Raw genomic sequence first — 15,768 nt, 5'->3', positions numbered from 1 at the left:
GGAAGAAAAGCAAGAAAACCTCAGAATCAAGCGACTCAGAAAATATGTCCAGTTAATTTCTGAACCGTGTGCTTTTGCACAAATGCATTTCGTATTTTAGACCAGAAAAAAAAAAGGTCAGCACGGTGATGCCGTGGTTAACACGGCATCTTCACAGAAAAGACGTCTTGGTTCTCAACCGGGCGCCTCTTTCTGTGGGAGTGTGTCTTTTCTCTCCGTGTTAAGTGTGGGGTTTTCTCCGGGTGCTCCGGTTCCCCACAGATTTAAAAAAAAAAAATGATGTAACTTTTGGTGATTGACCAATGTAAATCGTCCTAAAAAAACCAGTAGCATTGATTTCTAGAAAATTGAATTTGCAAACGGTTCAGATTTTGGAAAGAACAACAAAAAGAAAGAGAAGTCATTTGTTGTGAGAAAAGCAAGAAGCTTGTTTTAGAGGTCAGTCCAGGTCCAGGTCAGTCCTGAACCATTTTCAAAACCCCAAATTACATCTCATATTTTAGACCAAAAAAAAAAAAAAAGGGCGACACGGTGATGCAGTGGATAGCGCTGCATCTTCACAGAAAAGACGTCTTGGTTCTCAACCGGGCGCCTCTTTCTGTGGGAGTTTGTCTGGTCTCCCCGTGTTAGTGGGGGGTTTTCTCCGGGTGCTCCGGTTCCCCCCAGATTAAAAAAATGATGTAAATTGGGGTGATTGACCAATGTAAGTTGTCCTCAAAAAGCTGAGGCGTGTGACTTCCTGAAGGACTGCTGTGGACATGTCCCAATATTTCCTGCACTTTTTTTTCTTCATGTTCCTGCATCTCTGTAACTCGGCAGCAGCTGAGCTGCACGTTGTATTAACAGCCAGGTAAGGCTTTTTAAAATTCCTTTGTAAAACGTAAATGGCAAATCCGCTCAGTGATCTACAATCTCCCCGTTTGTCTCCTAATGTTGTAAATATCCTACAACACTTCTCCATACACACCTGCGCTCTTTTCTTCCCCTTTCTCGTCCAAACAGTTCTTGTGTCTTGCTGCTACCAACCTTCAATATGTTTTTGTTCCTACAAAAACATAATACAACACTATAAATTCAACAGTTTGGTGGAATTTAAATGAGAAGAAAATGTGGTTGACATTATACTGCATCAGATTACAATATTCTAGGTTATCTACAGAAGGGGATCAGGGCCACTGAAGTCAGATTTCTGAGATTAAAGTCACAATTCAGTTGGGGTCTTTTTCAGAGGCCTAATCCGGCCCTAATTCTCTTCCGTAGTTATCCAATGTATCTTTGCAGTTATTATATATAATGTTTGTTTACTGCTCAGTTTTACACCAAAACTTTGCATGCATTATTCTTTTAAGATTCAAACATTGCCTCGTTCTTATTTACCTACTTGCTCACCTACATTCTTTGAGCGAAAAACATTTTTGTGAAAAGATTTTTTTCCCCTTGAAATTCAGTTTTAAAGCAGTCCAGGTACCCACTTAGGTTTTTATTTTCCATTTTTATGTTCAGCATTTTAATGTTGCACATAGTCCACATTTTACTGAATTTCCTTAAGCAGCCAGTGAACCTACTTGTCTACATTTCCACTATGAGCTGTACTAGTACCTTACTAACCCAGCAGGTATGCTCACAAGTCTTTAATCTAACACTAAAGAGCTACAGCTTCGTCTCTGCGGTGTTGAGATGAGTGCCTGTCCTGGCACATCGGCGCTCTCCTGTTTCCTGAGCACACTCACTCTATTAATTTGGTCCGCACTGTTTAGTTCTTCAAAAATCTTGCCCTTATAAGCCTAAGAAGCACTCTCTGTTCTTTAGAGAGACATTAAGTCATCAGCCAGACTCACACTGTTAGAAACACCAGGCCTTTATTCGAAACAGAAACCTTCCTGCATGGCGCGTCCTACTTTACAGGCAAACAATTTGGGTAAAGTGCGTACTTGAAATCTATGAAGCTCACTCTCTTTTGCAAATTCAAAATCACAACACAAATGACAAGGCTGTTTTCCAACCAAAAAGAAAAGCATGATCATGTTCTTCCTTGCTGATCACAGCTGTGGTGGACCTCGGTTGGTGTCCTACAGAAAGACAACAACCAGGTTAGATCCTTGAATCCTTAATATTAAACTGACAGAAACACAATGAAGAACCTGTAAAGCAGGAGCTGCTTGGTGAGGTTTTCTCTCAACTCCTCCAGGTCCTTTGTTTTTCTCTTCTGAATCTCCAGCTCTGTCCTCAGCTCTCGGATTCTCTCCTCCAGAAAACGCACAGCTTCCTAAAGAGGGGGTCAGAGGGCAGTGATTAGACAATCCATTGAAGGGAATGCCGGCGCCAGTTTTCAGAGATGCTCAAAAAGCACAGTTTGCCTACCTTGTGGCGACCTGCATCCTCCTGCCTCTGCATGTCGGTCAGTTTGAGTCTCTCCTCCAAACAGGTCCTCTCCAGCTCCAGTTTCTGAATCTCCTCCCTCAGAGGTTTGGCCTGGACCCTCAGCTCCTGGGACTGCTCTTTGGCTTTCACCAGGGCACCAGCCGCTGCCTCTTTTCTCTTCAGCAGTGCCTCCAAAATGGGCTCGTATCTAGGCGAGCAATATATCAACTCCAATTTGTCATCACAGTGTCAATGTACACAGAACATGAATGGCATAAGAGTGAATAAATACAATATTTGAGAGGTTTGCATAATTTAAATAACAGTTGCTTAAGGATCAAGAACTTTCACTGCCCTTGATGTCCATATTTGATAAGGATTTTATTGACTCAGATGCGGTAATTTAAGAAAAATCAGGAATGGATATTTTTGAATGGAGTATTTTCATGCACTCAAAGCATTCAATGACCGTGACAGCACCTGTCTTCCAGTGCTTTCAGCCCACCCTGGACGTACTGCTGGACGTCCTCACAGGAATTCCTCCTGCACTCAGTCAGGTCCTCCTGAGGGTTGGAGGTCTGTCCGGAGCTTCTGCGCTGAAGCTCTGCTTCTAGCTCCAACACTTGTTCCTGCTGGTCTGATCTGAGTTGACAAGTCTCCTCTGTCAGCTGCAACACCAAAGAGTTCAACTTTTCCTGGGAAAAGGAAGAGAGGGATTAAACATTTTTTACCCAGTGTTTCCTAAAAGATGCGATGCATCTACAGCTGCTGGTGGTGGTGGTATTACCTCCTCCGTCTTCAGTAACTCCACATCACAGCGCTGATTGTTTAGTGTTGCCTGACTCTGGGCACAGTCCCTTGCCACAGTAAACAGCTTCCTCCTCAGCCTCCTGAGTTCGTCTTGCAGTCCCTGTCTCTCCAGATTCACCTTCCATGTCTTCCTCTCTTCCTCTGCCCTCTCTTCCCTGAGGCCTTGAATCTCCCTTTTTCTCTCATCTCGCCTTCCCTCCTCTTCTGCCCTGAGAATAGTGAACAGCTCCACAGCTTTTCTGTCAATCGACTCCTCGGTCTCCTCTTCGTCCCTACTTCCCCTTTCCACATCCTCTTTGTCTCTGGGCCCTCTCAGCAGCAGCACCTCCAACAGTAACTCCTTCCTCCGTTTCTCCAACCGCTGCACCTCCTCTATGCAGTCCTCCATCTGAGACCTCAATCTATTCATGTCCGACTCAAGATCAGTTTTATGTCTCTCTTCAGTCGTGTTGTCATCTATTCCTGCTTTGGCAATGTCTTCTATAGTCTCAATCTCTTCATTGAACCTTTGTCCAGTGCTTGTTTCCCCACAGACCTTTGGATCTTGGTTTGCTTGCTCCAGAGGCACTTGCAGATCTGAAAACAAGAAGTCAGGCCTCTGATCTACTACAAGATTACTTTGCCTCTCTGGTCTCTCCTTTGAGCAATCAACCAAATGATCATGTGGGCTTCCTTTTCTTGCTGAATTTATTGCTTCTCCAATCTCACCAGCCTCTGAAGCATTATTGCCTTTGCCAAAAGAATCAGCATTCACTGGCAACAGTGTTTGGCTCTCTGGCTGATCCTCGGTCTGGGCTGTACCAGTAGGATGTTGTGGATCCTTTCTGATGTGCACATAGTCTTGGCCTGCGTCTGCTGCCCGATCTTGTGGCTCAAACTCCATGCCAGCCTCCTCCATGCAACTTTCAAGCATGGCCAAGATCCCCAACAGCTGGCCCTCACACTCCAACATGCTGGCACTCAGGTTGTTGCCAACTGAGGATAGAGGCATCTCTGAGTGATAAGACGTCCCATGCCTGTGGATTATTGTGCCTAAGTTTTGGATTTCTGCCCGTTCGGCTTTTGTTTCAGTCTGGTCCATATGTGTGTCAATGTAGCAGGAGGAACTGCTATCTTGAGGAGAACTGCTTGCTTCGACATGGGTTTCTGTTCGGATCTCCTCTTTGCCTCGATTCCAACTGGACTTACTCAGACTTGCTTCGGAGTAACCCTCAATGTGGCGTGATCTAAAAGGAATACCTGTAAGCTTTTCACAACTTTTCAGTAAGACGTCCATTTCCTGTAGGTACGGCATTGGCTGGTTACCCGGTTTTCCAGTGAAGTTTTGCCCTTTGGGGTTTTGCTTACCATCACTCTGTTCCACGATGCTTCCATCTGTATCCCCCTGTTCTTCTCTGATAAAGAGTGGCCCAAATCCAGTAGATAAGTCCTCCTCTTGGTCTTCCATTGGGTTAGCCAAATTCTTTTACTCTGTTCTGGTGAAGTGCTCTCCTTTAGGTCCTGCAACAACCCTTGACAAGAAGTAAGGACTATGTCAGGCACACAACAAAAATCACAATAAAAGGTTCCAGTTTTTAAGGTTTTGCCTGGTCAGCAAATCACCTGGTCATCAGCAAGTCTTAATATTTGGTAAATAACACCTCAGCTGAAAGGTAAGAGACACTATTATGGACCGACGTGTTTGTTTTTTTGTGAAAATATGAGCCAAATCAGAGAAATATTCTTTGACTAGTACTTTCATATGATTGCAGTGGGCCAAACACTGACAATCAAAGACATCAACCTAGTCAGCAAGCAGGAACGCCTCTGTATGAGCAGACGTTTTGGCTCTTTTGCTTCTCTGGATCATTCAGGTGACTTTTAATCCTTATCAATCCTTATCAAAGACGAGGTAATTTCAGAACAGTTTGTTGCCTATTTTCTATGGCAAGAAAGAAGGTAAAATATTTAAGACAGTTGCCAGTGCGTAGCCAATGGTGGACCTAATCCAGCTGACCATATCCCATGCACATGTGAGCTCTCATAAGTTAAGCAATTGACAGACCTACAGGCAGTATGAAGTGAAACCTATTTGGATGAATTCTGAACGCTAATCCATTAAAAGTTTGCCATTTCTTTTTTACCTTAAGTCCTGTGGTCACATCAGTGCCTGTCAACGCTGCATCGCTCCATTGAGTTGTGAAGCCAGGTTACCCTCAATATGTCTTCCTCTGCTGTCAGTGCCTTGCTTGGTGTCTCATAACTGCAACAGTGACAGATTGACTCCATACCATCTGTCTTGGTTCTTTTTGGAAGTAACACAGAGATGTCCAGAAAGCATCTAAGATCCAATTCTGAGGAACATGGACTTCAAACTCTTTGGTTTTCACACTCTTTGATTTTTATTTTTACAAAGTAAATGCTGTTACTCGTATGATCTTGCACTGACTCGTGTTTTAGACAAGTGCCAGAACATTCTGTTTATTACGTTCAAACTGAAAACAGCTGTACTTATTTTATGAAGATGTTTCTATCATGCCAGTGATATACCTCGCTGACACTGATGACCTGTTAACGGAGGGGTTAGGCTAATATGGCGAGACGCTGAAAGCTGTGATGCCATGGGGACTTCTGGGTCCGTGGAGGAGAGCAGTTTTGAAAATGGCAGGCTACTGACAGCTGTCTCGTCAGGGGGCAGGTGTCCAGGCGTCAAAGCTTTTTGGAATGTTTGGACATGCCTCGGCAGGCCTATTCATGATTTCACATATAAACACTGTAATGCCATGGGTACTAAAGCCAGCCTGATGGATTTGAAGCTGTGAAACTCCAGCAAGTGGCATTGCATGCGTCCAAGAGCGTTACCATAACATGTCATTGTGTCTATCTATAGACGAGTATGTTTGTTTTCCAGTTTTAAATATTGTAGTGGTTTTTGTAGATTTAAGACTGTCTAGAAGTCTAAGAGGAAACTGACTAGATTGAGTCAATGATGTCTTTAAGGCAGAAGTTAGTGGGGCAGAATGGGCACGATGCTATTTGGATACATTCAAGTTGATTCTAGTCTGTTCAGAACATCTGTTCTCTTGGTTAGCATCACATTTAAGTTTTACAAAAAGAAAACTCTGAGCAGGATAAGAAAGCGACCGTCTGTCTTGCTGCAGCACAGATGTGGACAAGAGGCTGCGTCGCACCCAGAGGGACTAGTGACCTACATCTGATGTAAACATAAATGTAAACTTTTCCAGTAAAAGTCCCTCATCTGATGTTTATAAAGTTGTAAAATATGATGTTTTTTTGCTTGTCCTCTGTCTTTGCAGCAGTAGAACATTGTCAGCATCAAAATTCAAACCTGGTCAAACCACAAAATGTCAATTGTAATTTAACTGTACTTACAATTAGCATATATATCCCAGGTCCTTTTTCAGTGTGGCGTCTCCTGATGGTGAATGTGTGGAAGGAGTTGGACAGTTTGTAGTTGAGACGACAAAAGAGAGCTGAGCGGTTGGGGAATGAGCGGGAGAATGGGGTGCGGATGAACTCTAAGAGGAGGGGAGGGTGAAAAAGACAGCTGAGCCGACCTCCTTCTTCCCTCACACTCACCGTGCTGCTATGTGTGACCATGACGACCCCAGACATGTTTAGGTTTATTAATAAACACTGGATTTGGAGAAAGACACACAGGAGCACATTGTTTCAACCTGACAGAGGAAAATAATTGAACAGAATATATTCTTTAAAGGATTAAATTTGTCTTTTTGTAAGTTGTTCAGTGGTTGTGTAAATTTACACATGTGAGCAATGGAGGCACGTTTCCAACGAAAGAGCGTCGGTCCAGGATTCCAGCCGTGCCTCGTCATTATCGAGGAGTTTTTAAATAGCTGCCTGTACTTTTGTGACTACAGTACTTCCCGAGGGAGGATTGGTTTTCACCTAAACTTCTGACCTCACAAATTCGCCAGACAAGACAGGAAATACAAGGAAGTACGCAGTAGAGATGGTGAAAAATGACCCTTGGAGATGATGCAGAGGGTAATAAGTTCAGCTACACTGAGACAGGGCAGATCTACAGATGCATCCAAAATATTTGGAATATCAAAAGAAATATGAATAAACTTTGGTCTGTCTAACTTCACTGAATTTCTATATATTATAGCTATAGGCATATATTGTATATAATACATAGAAGGACGAAACAGTGGTTTCAGTCCAGTGGTCCAAAGTCCGGTCATATAAAAGTACATCTTGCATTCCGTTTGGAAAATCAAAGTTTCAGACTCTGGGAAGTGGGTTGGCACAAAACCCAAGTTGCTGGAAGTCCAGTGTGAAATTTCCATACTCAGTGATCATCTGGGGAGCCACGTCACGCTGGTGTCTGACCACTGCTTTTCTTGTATTCTTCATTGTTCTTTATTAGTCGTCAACCAGGACATTTTAAAACACAGAGGAGACGAAGGCAGCTGTGCTCCAGCAGGTACAAACACAAAAAGGAGCCTCAACGGCCTCAAGTACTGAGTTTACACACAGTACACTATCTGGACATGCTTTCAGTAGGATTTATTTCTTCTTAATTTGGTGTGTGAATTTGTTGCTTGATTGCATAAGACAATACATTCAAAGACCACTAGATGGCACACTAGTGCAAACTTTAATCTCACCTGCTGTGGGAAACAAACTTGTTTCCCATAGCAGGGAATAATCTAATCCTCGAAAACACTCACTGCTTCTAAAATGTATCGAACTCACGACTGAACAGTAAATTTCAGCACTAGTTGGTGTTGAATTTTATTGGAAAACAAACCTCTGCTTCCCAAAAAACATGCAGGTAGATTTCTCCTGCATGTTTTCAGTAACAAATTACTGACCCTATTTTAAAAATGTACTTTCTCTGCTGTCAAGAGCCTGTAAATAAACGTCCGTTATCCTTTGGAGATACAGACTCAGGGTTTCTATGAAAACATTTTTGCTCCCTGTAGGCATAGGACGAGATGTAATGTTGATTCAACCCTCTTGACCAAATCACCTTGGTGATTTAGTAAGTCTGGGCTTCGGGAGACTGTAATTTACATGATGTAATGGACAACACGTCACATATGTAATGATGCACACCCACACAGCCGCTGGGATTTAGGGATTTCAGGATTGCTCCCTGTCATGTTTGCCACCAAAAAGCAAAGTCTCTTTAGTTTCTTTTTGACTCTGTCCTGTTCATTTCCTGAGCAAAGGATGCAGGGAGCGCATGTGTGTTCCGAGAAAACTGGGAAAACCACAGATTTAAGGGGGAGTTGTGGTTCAGGACGAAGTGTCCCGCTGAGACAGGCCATATGCTGGACTTTCTTTTGGACTGCTCTGTTACTTTCTGCTCCAATCTACAGTTTTGTCCAAACTCACCAGAGCGTCCTGTCAGTGTGTCCTCCTCCGCCTTCTGCTGCTCCTCTCCTCCCACCCCGTCGCTGCTACACAAAGAGCCGTAACATATCGCTGAACTCCTGTTTCCTTTACTACAAAGATGGAGAGCACAAAAGGTGACTTTGTTATCGTTTCAAAGCTCTTGTGATTTTTGGAGCCGCCCAGCTAATTGGCTCAGCGGAGGACCACCTATACAGGTCACCATGCTGGGCATCAGTGGCTGCAATCCAGGCATGGGATCAGAGATAAGAGATACATTTTTGTGTGCTTTTATTCAACACGCCCCACTTTTTTTTTTTTTTTTGGAGCAAAACTTCAAAGCAAACAAGGTTGTTTTTTTTCCCCCAGATGTCTTCTAAAGCTTGTCCATAAATAGTTTGCTCTTTGAACTGTTCAAATGCATGAAGCCTTTTTTGATTCCTGCTTTATTTAGGTTGTATGTGGTCTCAACATGTGGAGCTCACAAGAATAATTACGTCTCTTTGTTTTAAAAAATATATATATATTTCAAATCTTTTAAACATACATCAAAAATTTTGGTAAAATTTAAATTCATGTTTGTGGAATTGTTGAAAAAGTCATTACAATGAGGAATTTTTCCCCCATTCGTGACATTTTTTCCCCAAAGCTTCCTTTAAAAAAAACACACAAAAAAAATAACAGTAACCTTAGTAAGTACAGGCTAATTTTAAATGTAAAATAATGAAGAATTTGTTAAACAATTATCTTTATAAAAACAATTTTCATCAACTATTTCAATCTGGCATTAGGGTCAAACGCTGCGTGGAGACAGCTCTTTTGAAACTGCTGATTGATTTAACAATAAATCAAGATTCTTGTAATCTCACTTCTCTTGGGCTGTTGGATTTAACCGCTGCTTAAAATCTGTGTGAAATCTTGCTGAACAGGCTACAGAGCCAGTTTCACTGTTTAGGTAAATCACTGATTTAAGACACTCCTAACCAAACTTGATAGTTTTGCTTCAGGAAGAACACTTTCCTATTACCTACGGAGACCCCCCAGGCTCAATACTGAGCCCTGTCCTTTTAACCCTTAGGTGTACCAGTTAAATTGGATGCTGTTGAATTTTATTTGTTGTTGTGTTTTTCTTTATTTTTTCTATGTAAAGCATTATTAAAACACCACTGCTGTTCTTCCTATTTTTAGTAGTGGTAGCATTATTATTAGCATTATTATTACTACTACACTATCGGTTTACAAATGTTGAAAGGTGATCTCACTGTATTATACTAGTCAATTTAAGCAGTAATAATTACCCATCCATCCATCCATCCATCCATCCATCCATCCATCCGTCTGTACCTGCCCATCCTTGTGGTGTTTCCTCAGAGCTGGTGCCAATCTCCAGCAGTCACTGGCCAAAAGCGTTAGCATTTTGATTCACAGTCATGTTTTGTAATCCTATTTTCACAATTAAGTTCTTCACTGAAATGCAGCCTTTGTTACTTATCGGCAAACCAATGACTACTTGAGGAGCAACAGAAGAACATTGCTTCCTTAAGTGTCTCTATGCAGCTTTCCCTTAAAGCTAGCTGGTTTTCTGTTTTAAAGACAGAACCAAAAAGCCAACCTCATAACGTCCAGCCTAATTTCTGCAGCAGTGTAACTCTACAGCCTAGAGAAACATAATGACAGAGAGCTTGTCTGGTGTTTATTTCGATAAGAGAGTTTCTGTTACGTAACTATCAGCCGCACTCGTCGTTTTGAAATTAGGTGCCCATTGTTTGGACATGTTGAGCTTATGAGTCCAAAGGGATCACTTATTAATTTGCTGAAATGGTGCCGACCCTTTGTTTTTCCTCTGACGGATATGCACTGATTTTCCTAATGATCCCAACTCTTTCACCAGAAGCTTGCTTTCATTTTCATTTCAAAATGTGGGGATGTTTCTGGCAGGAATCCCTTTTTAGTAGCGGCCTTTATCCTAAGATGTTGATTGACTCTTTTTTTCTTTCATCACATGAATCTTTTGTAACAATCGTTTCGTTCAGCATGTCACCTTTAAGACGTTGCACAAGCTGATGAAAACGGCTGATAATAGGAGATGGGAAAACTGGAAAAGATTACATCTCCTTTGTTCAGTCATGAGAGACAAACCGTAAATCATGTGTTCGAGAAGATGTTTGTGATACTAAAATACAGGAAAGTTTGACAGGCTTGTTTTGACATTTTAAGCAACACTTGTGGCTGCGGGGAAAGCAGCAACAGTGTTGCGGAATGCTGGTCAATCAGGTGCTGTACCTGCACCTCACTTTGCATGAACTGCAACATTAGGAATGAAGTCTACCTGTGTCAGTCAACACCATGGCAACCAGTGTTTAAATTCACGTAGGTTTGCAGACTGCCTCTGCAAACAGCAGCAACTCAGCCACTGAGTGGTAGGCCACCTAAAACAACAGAACACTGAAGGGGACAGAAGTCTAGAGAGATCCGTGGAATAGGTTTCCTCGACCATCCAAGCATTACACTGCCAAGTCCAGTACAAAGTGTCCAATATAATGGCGTGAAGCATGAAGACATATTCCCTGGTATGATAAATCGCGCTCCACTATCTGGCTAAATTTGATGGATGAGTCTGCCGGTTGCCAGATAAACCTTGCTTGGTGACGGCATTGTGCCCAGTGTAAAGTTAGGTGGGCGGAGACCATTATGTTGTTTGGTTGGAGGGTTTTTTTTTGCGTGGAACCCGTTTGCGGATTACACTTTCCTGTTCCAACATGACTCTAGATGCGTTTCCATTGACCGAATAATTGTGGAAATTGGAATTACGAAACTAATTTTGATTAATGGAAACACACCAATTTAAAAAAAAAAAAAACATGGACGGGGAGTCAAGGTTTTTAATAAAAGGTTTATGCACGAGGACGAGGTGATCTTTTCAGCTGTTTCGAAATAAATGCGATGGAAACATTTTTCCGCGCATCACATGAGTCATGTGATCAACAAGCAGTCGTTACTGCTGGTGGAAAGACGAAGACGACAACAGGAAGTGGTAGGAGGATGATGGCATGGCAGGACTTATTGTGTGGTTTTAATTGCAATTGCGCAATTGTGTGTTTTCGACATTAGCGGGATATCGACAAAGTTTTGTGGACGTTTGTAATGGAGACGCAGCTCCTGTTACAATGCAAAAAGGTCCATGTAGAGATGCTTATCCTGGTCTGTCATGAACATTGGGCTCATTCTGAAACCTTTGTTTTGTACTTTATGTTCTTTGTGTTGGTTTTCAAGTGTAGTCTCTTTATGCTTTGCACTTCTCTACATACCGTTTTGCTTTTCTAGCAGCACCTGTTGCTTTCTAGCTCTCAGCCTCAGACCTTCGTTTGGTGCTCAGTCACGCTTGGTTTTGTTTTGGTGTTCTTCCTCTGAACCTCATGTTCTCCTGGTGTTTTCCAGCTCCTCCATTTAAGCTCCCTCTACAGCTGTTTTAAGTACACTTAATCAGTATCACTTGTTTCCCATGCCAGCAATCACTCTCACTTACACATATCGCTTCCATTTCATCCGAGTCAGTTTCCAGCTCTTCCTGCCTCTCGCTTCGTACGGATCCTTGCTGCTCGTCAGTGCCTGACCACCCAAATGGATTTCTGGAAGAAATACTCACAAACACATCCCTAAAAATGATGGTAAACCTAAAAAAAAAAAAAATGTAACTTGTTACAGCTGCCAAGTGTATGTATGTTGAGGCAAACGTCTCAACAGTTTTGGATTCATTCAATCAATCAAAACAATATTGTCTTTCCCGAACGATCTGACTCTCATACTTGATACTATTTTCATTTTCTCCCGTGTTTCATCTGCAGCTTTAAAATTCTCCCGAGACACTCGCCTCAAATCTAAACACATAAAGCTTACATTTTGAGTCGGCCTGTTAGTGTAATGAGTCATCGTCTAGCGTGGGCGCAGAAACACAACCCGATGCGTCTCTGAAAGTACAGTTCGCCGGAGCGGGATACCTAATGGCGTGCTGTAAATGCTGCTTAAAATACTTAAGTAGATATTGTGACTGCTATCTTTTAATGAAGTGGGTTTTATGACATTTGCGGAGCGGCCAAGAATGTTCCGGGGAAAAAAAAAGACAAACAACCTCAGACTTTGAGTGTGCCGGCGTCCTTATTTGAAAGCGGTTTTTGACCGGAGAGGATCGGCGCTCTGTTTTTAACAACCTTAATGAGACGGCGCGGCGAGTCCCGGCCCCCGTTTTCGCGCTACAGGAACGGCGGGAGGTCACCTCAGGCTTCCTGATGGTGACATCACCGGGCGACCCGCTGCAGAGAGCGAAAACAGGTCGCTGAACAGGGGAAAGCAGGAGAGACGGAGGCAGAGGGAGACAAATAGAGGGGCAGTCTGGGTGGGAGGGTTGGAAAGCGGCAGTGGCTTTGTTTTTGTCCAGCCCCCAAACAGCCCCGCGGCGACCACACCCTCTCAGAAATTCCTGCTGCAAAAATACTTTGACTTTTTTAGCAGCGCTGTTAGGAAAACATGTAAGTTCCCCCCGCACTCATGTCAGAAAATGTCTTGTCTTTGCCTCTACAGGGCCTTGAAAGGGACATTTGAATATTTTCCCATGTTTTCAGAAGAATTGTATCGAGTTCAGTGTTGTGCAACATCACATCTGGTTTTGGTGTAGATAATTGCTTAGGGTAATTATTAGCAAAACTAGTAATTTACATCAAAATGATCAAGTCGGGGCACAATCTAGTTAACAAGAAAATAACAGGCAAACAGTTCAGTTTCACTTATTTTGTATAAAGACTGATGTGACTGTTAAAAAGAGAACAGATGAGTCCAGAAACATACGACACAAATATGGAGTAAATGTAAAAAACGTCTGTCCATTATACAAGTTTGTTGGCAAAATTAATTCAACTTCAGCGTTAGAGTACTTTAACCAGCAAACTCACTGAAGAAAAAGTTTGAAAATAAAAAAAAGACAAGATCTGAAAGTGGAAAATATGTTTGAGACTTAAAACAAGACTTGAATCTGAAAAGTAGTTTTGAACATTTGTTTCAGTTTCAAAACATTTTTCTTTCAGTTAAATTTTCTCCTGACCCCAATTTAGCTCCATACATGTTCCCTAATGTTCTCTAGCAAACTTCAAAACCCTTTGGCACATCAGCTGGATTTTCACTGAAGGAAGTTGGTTACACTTTTTTTTTTTTTTTTTTTTTTTTTTTTAGAAACCCCAGTAAAGAGGGGCTGGAAAAAAAAAGAAACAAAACAACTTCTGCAATGCCCAGCAAATTGACTTTTATGCATTGGATTGGGAATTTTCTGATTTTTGTGGCGAACTCTGCACAAAGGTGTGGATTTAAACCTCTGTGTGCGAGTCGCTGAGCAGATGGCGCTCCAGGCAGCTGGCCGGGTTTGGCTCAGACTGCTTTCCAAATTCTGGGAAATACTTCTCAGTTCAATTTGAAACAACTGATGGATTTCAGCTCCAAAACATGGAGTTCTGACTTTATCCAGCTCTTTACATCTCTTGTCGCGTAGCTTATTAGCTCGGCAGGGGCCCCGTGAACTTGCACCGACTAGAATTAACTTGTTCCTGCAGCTGGAAAGAGATAAAAAAATTTGACATACATCTTGTGGGGGTCCAGCGGCTGATGCTTTAACACATCGCAGGCTGAGTCCTACTCACCAGCTCCTCCTCTATCGGCGAGAGGGAAAACTTGGAAGCGGGGAACGTAGAGGATCAGCTCTACCCTTCAGATTGTCTGGGAACAACAGCTGGAGAAAGAAGGACTTCATGGTCAAATCCTTGCCATCAACAGTCGAGATGATTGATCAGATTGAAGTTATAGTGCCCAAAAAACACAAATGAAGTTCTTTCTTTTATATATACAGTACAGACCAAAGGTTTGGACACAACTGTGTGTCCAAACGTTAGGTCTGTACTGTATATATATTAAGATATTAAATGAACAAACTGTCTCTGTTGCCTGGATGCTGAGCCAAACTACTCCCATGAAGCACAACAAAACATGTGACTTTCATATCCCAGTTTTCCAAAATTTTTGACGTTATTTCAATTGTTTTTGTTTTTCATTTTCAGTAAACTTCCAACACACCGGCGGTACGGTGTGTTGGGCAGTGTTGACCGCTCAGCTCCTTCAGACTAGCCAGCGGCAGTTAGCAAGCGCCTGGCGGCGTTTGCTAACTGCTGCTGGTTAGCCTCAGTGATCAGCTGAGCTTACGATGTTCTGTCAGTGAAACGCTGTTAAAAATGTTCCTAAAGGGTTAATAGAGGAGCGCTGCTGTGATGACTTCCTGAAGGGGGTTTCAGAAAGAGCTGGAGTTTTTAAAGAGACAGAGGCCCAATTTCAAGGCATCAAATTAGAAAGCAGAGCTTCTTTCAAGTTCCTATTTGGTACATATATCATTTTTATACCAACTGAAATAAACATAGATACTTGATTACGCTATAAAATGACACCATGTGCCTGGAAAACACATAAACACATTGATTCAAACTTTTATTATACTCTCCCATTTAATTGTTTCACTGAATAATAAATTTCGACCATTAAAGTAAATTGAAAAAAATGTGTTTAGATATTTGATACATGTCTATCCATCTTAATTTAAACCGTCAAATTTATTTATGTTGGCTTTTAATAGTTCTTTAGAACTTGTTTTACAGGGGAAAATTTAAAAAACAAAGTATGGAGGAGAAGAGGAGAGTGGAGGGACTGGAGGGGGAATCTCAGATGAACTCATCCCAGGGAAAACAGTCAGCGTGTCTGGTCCAGATGGAGGCCCGTGGTCACAGAGGACACGCTGGAGGTCACGTCTGCACTCTTCAGGGCTCAGTATTGGATGGTGATTACTGTGGGTCGACCACTCCGGAGGAGGTAGATGAGTCTCGTGACTCCGTGACGTTCCACCGGAGTCACGTGTTGTAAAAGTCGTTGTTGTCATTGCTGTTCTGAAACTTCAGTTTTAAATGCTGATTTTTGACGTACTTTCCTCCAACTCCTTCTCACAAAGCTCTGCTCTAGTGAATTAAGATGTCAAACAAAGAAATTCTGACACATTTTTGTCTTTCTCGGTTTACTCGGCAGTTGTATCTGCTCTTAACGTGGTTTAAACGTCTCTGCACCCGCCGTCATCTCCGGTGGGTTTGGTCAGACGAACAGGAATCCCCTCTCCTTTCCCACCGCTCAGCATGGACCTCTCCCTGTTTCGTA

The 15,768-nt window shown here is 42.3% G+C and overlaps 1 protein-coding gene across 3 annotated transcripts; it reads right to left on the bottom strand.

Annotated features, from left to right (window-relative positions):
* Positions 1-1,842: 1,842 nt before the first annotated feature.
* Positions 1,843-11,316, bottom strand: sync (syncoilin, intermediate filament protein). 3 transcript variants are annotated; one of them, XM_023344788.1, is made up of 9 exons: positions 9,880-11,316; positions 8,539-8,648; positions 6,544-6,689; positions 5,295-5,413; positions 3,149-4,682; positions 2,842-3,056; positions 2,362-2,569; positions 2,142-2,266; positions 1,843-2,069 (listed from the first exon to the last, which is right to left on the bottom strand). In XM_023344788.1, exons 5-9 carry the CDS (start codon positions 4,616-4,618, stop codon positions 2,021-2,023), a joined length of 2,067 nt encoding a protein of 688 aa, XP_023200556.1. In that variant the 5' UTR covers positions 4,619-4,682; positions 5,295-5,413; positions 6,544-6,689; positions 8,539-8,648; positions 9,880-11,316; the 3' UTR covers positions 1,843-2,020. The 3 variants fall into 3 exon arrangements, with proteins under 3 accessions (XP_023200556.1, XP_023200555.1, XP_023200557.1); XM_023344787.1 differs by lacking the exon at positions 5,295-5,413; XM_023344789.1 differs by lacking the exons at positions 5,295-5,413; positions 6,544-6,689; positions 8,539-8,648; positions 9,880-11,316 and having other exon boundaries at positions 3,149-4,397; positions 4,519-4,611.
* Positions 11,317-15,768: the final 4,452 nt, after the last annotated feature.

The sequence above is a fragment of the Xiphophorus maculatus genome, chromosome 13, assembly GCF_002775205.1.
Source record: "Xiphophorus maculatus strain JP 163 A chromosome 13, X_maculatus-5.0-male, whole genome shotgun sequence".
NCBI classification, from domain to species: Eukaryota; Metazoa; Chordata; class Actinopteri; order Cyprinodontiformes; family Poeciliidae; genus Xiphophorus; species Xiphophorus maculatus.
This window is presented reverse-complemented; position numbering and strand designations above follow the sequence as displayed.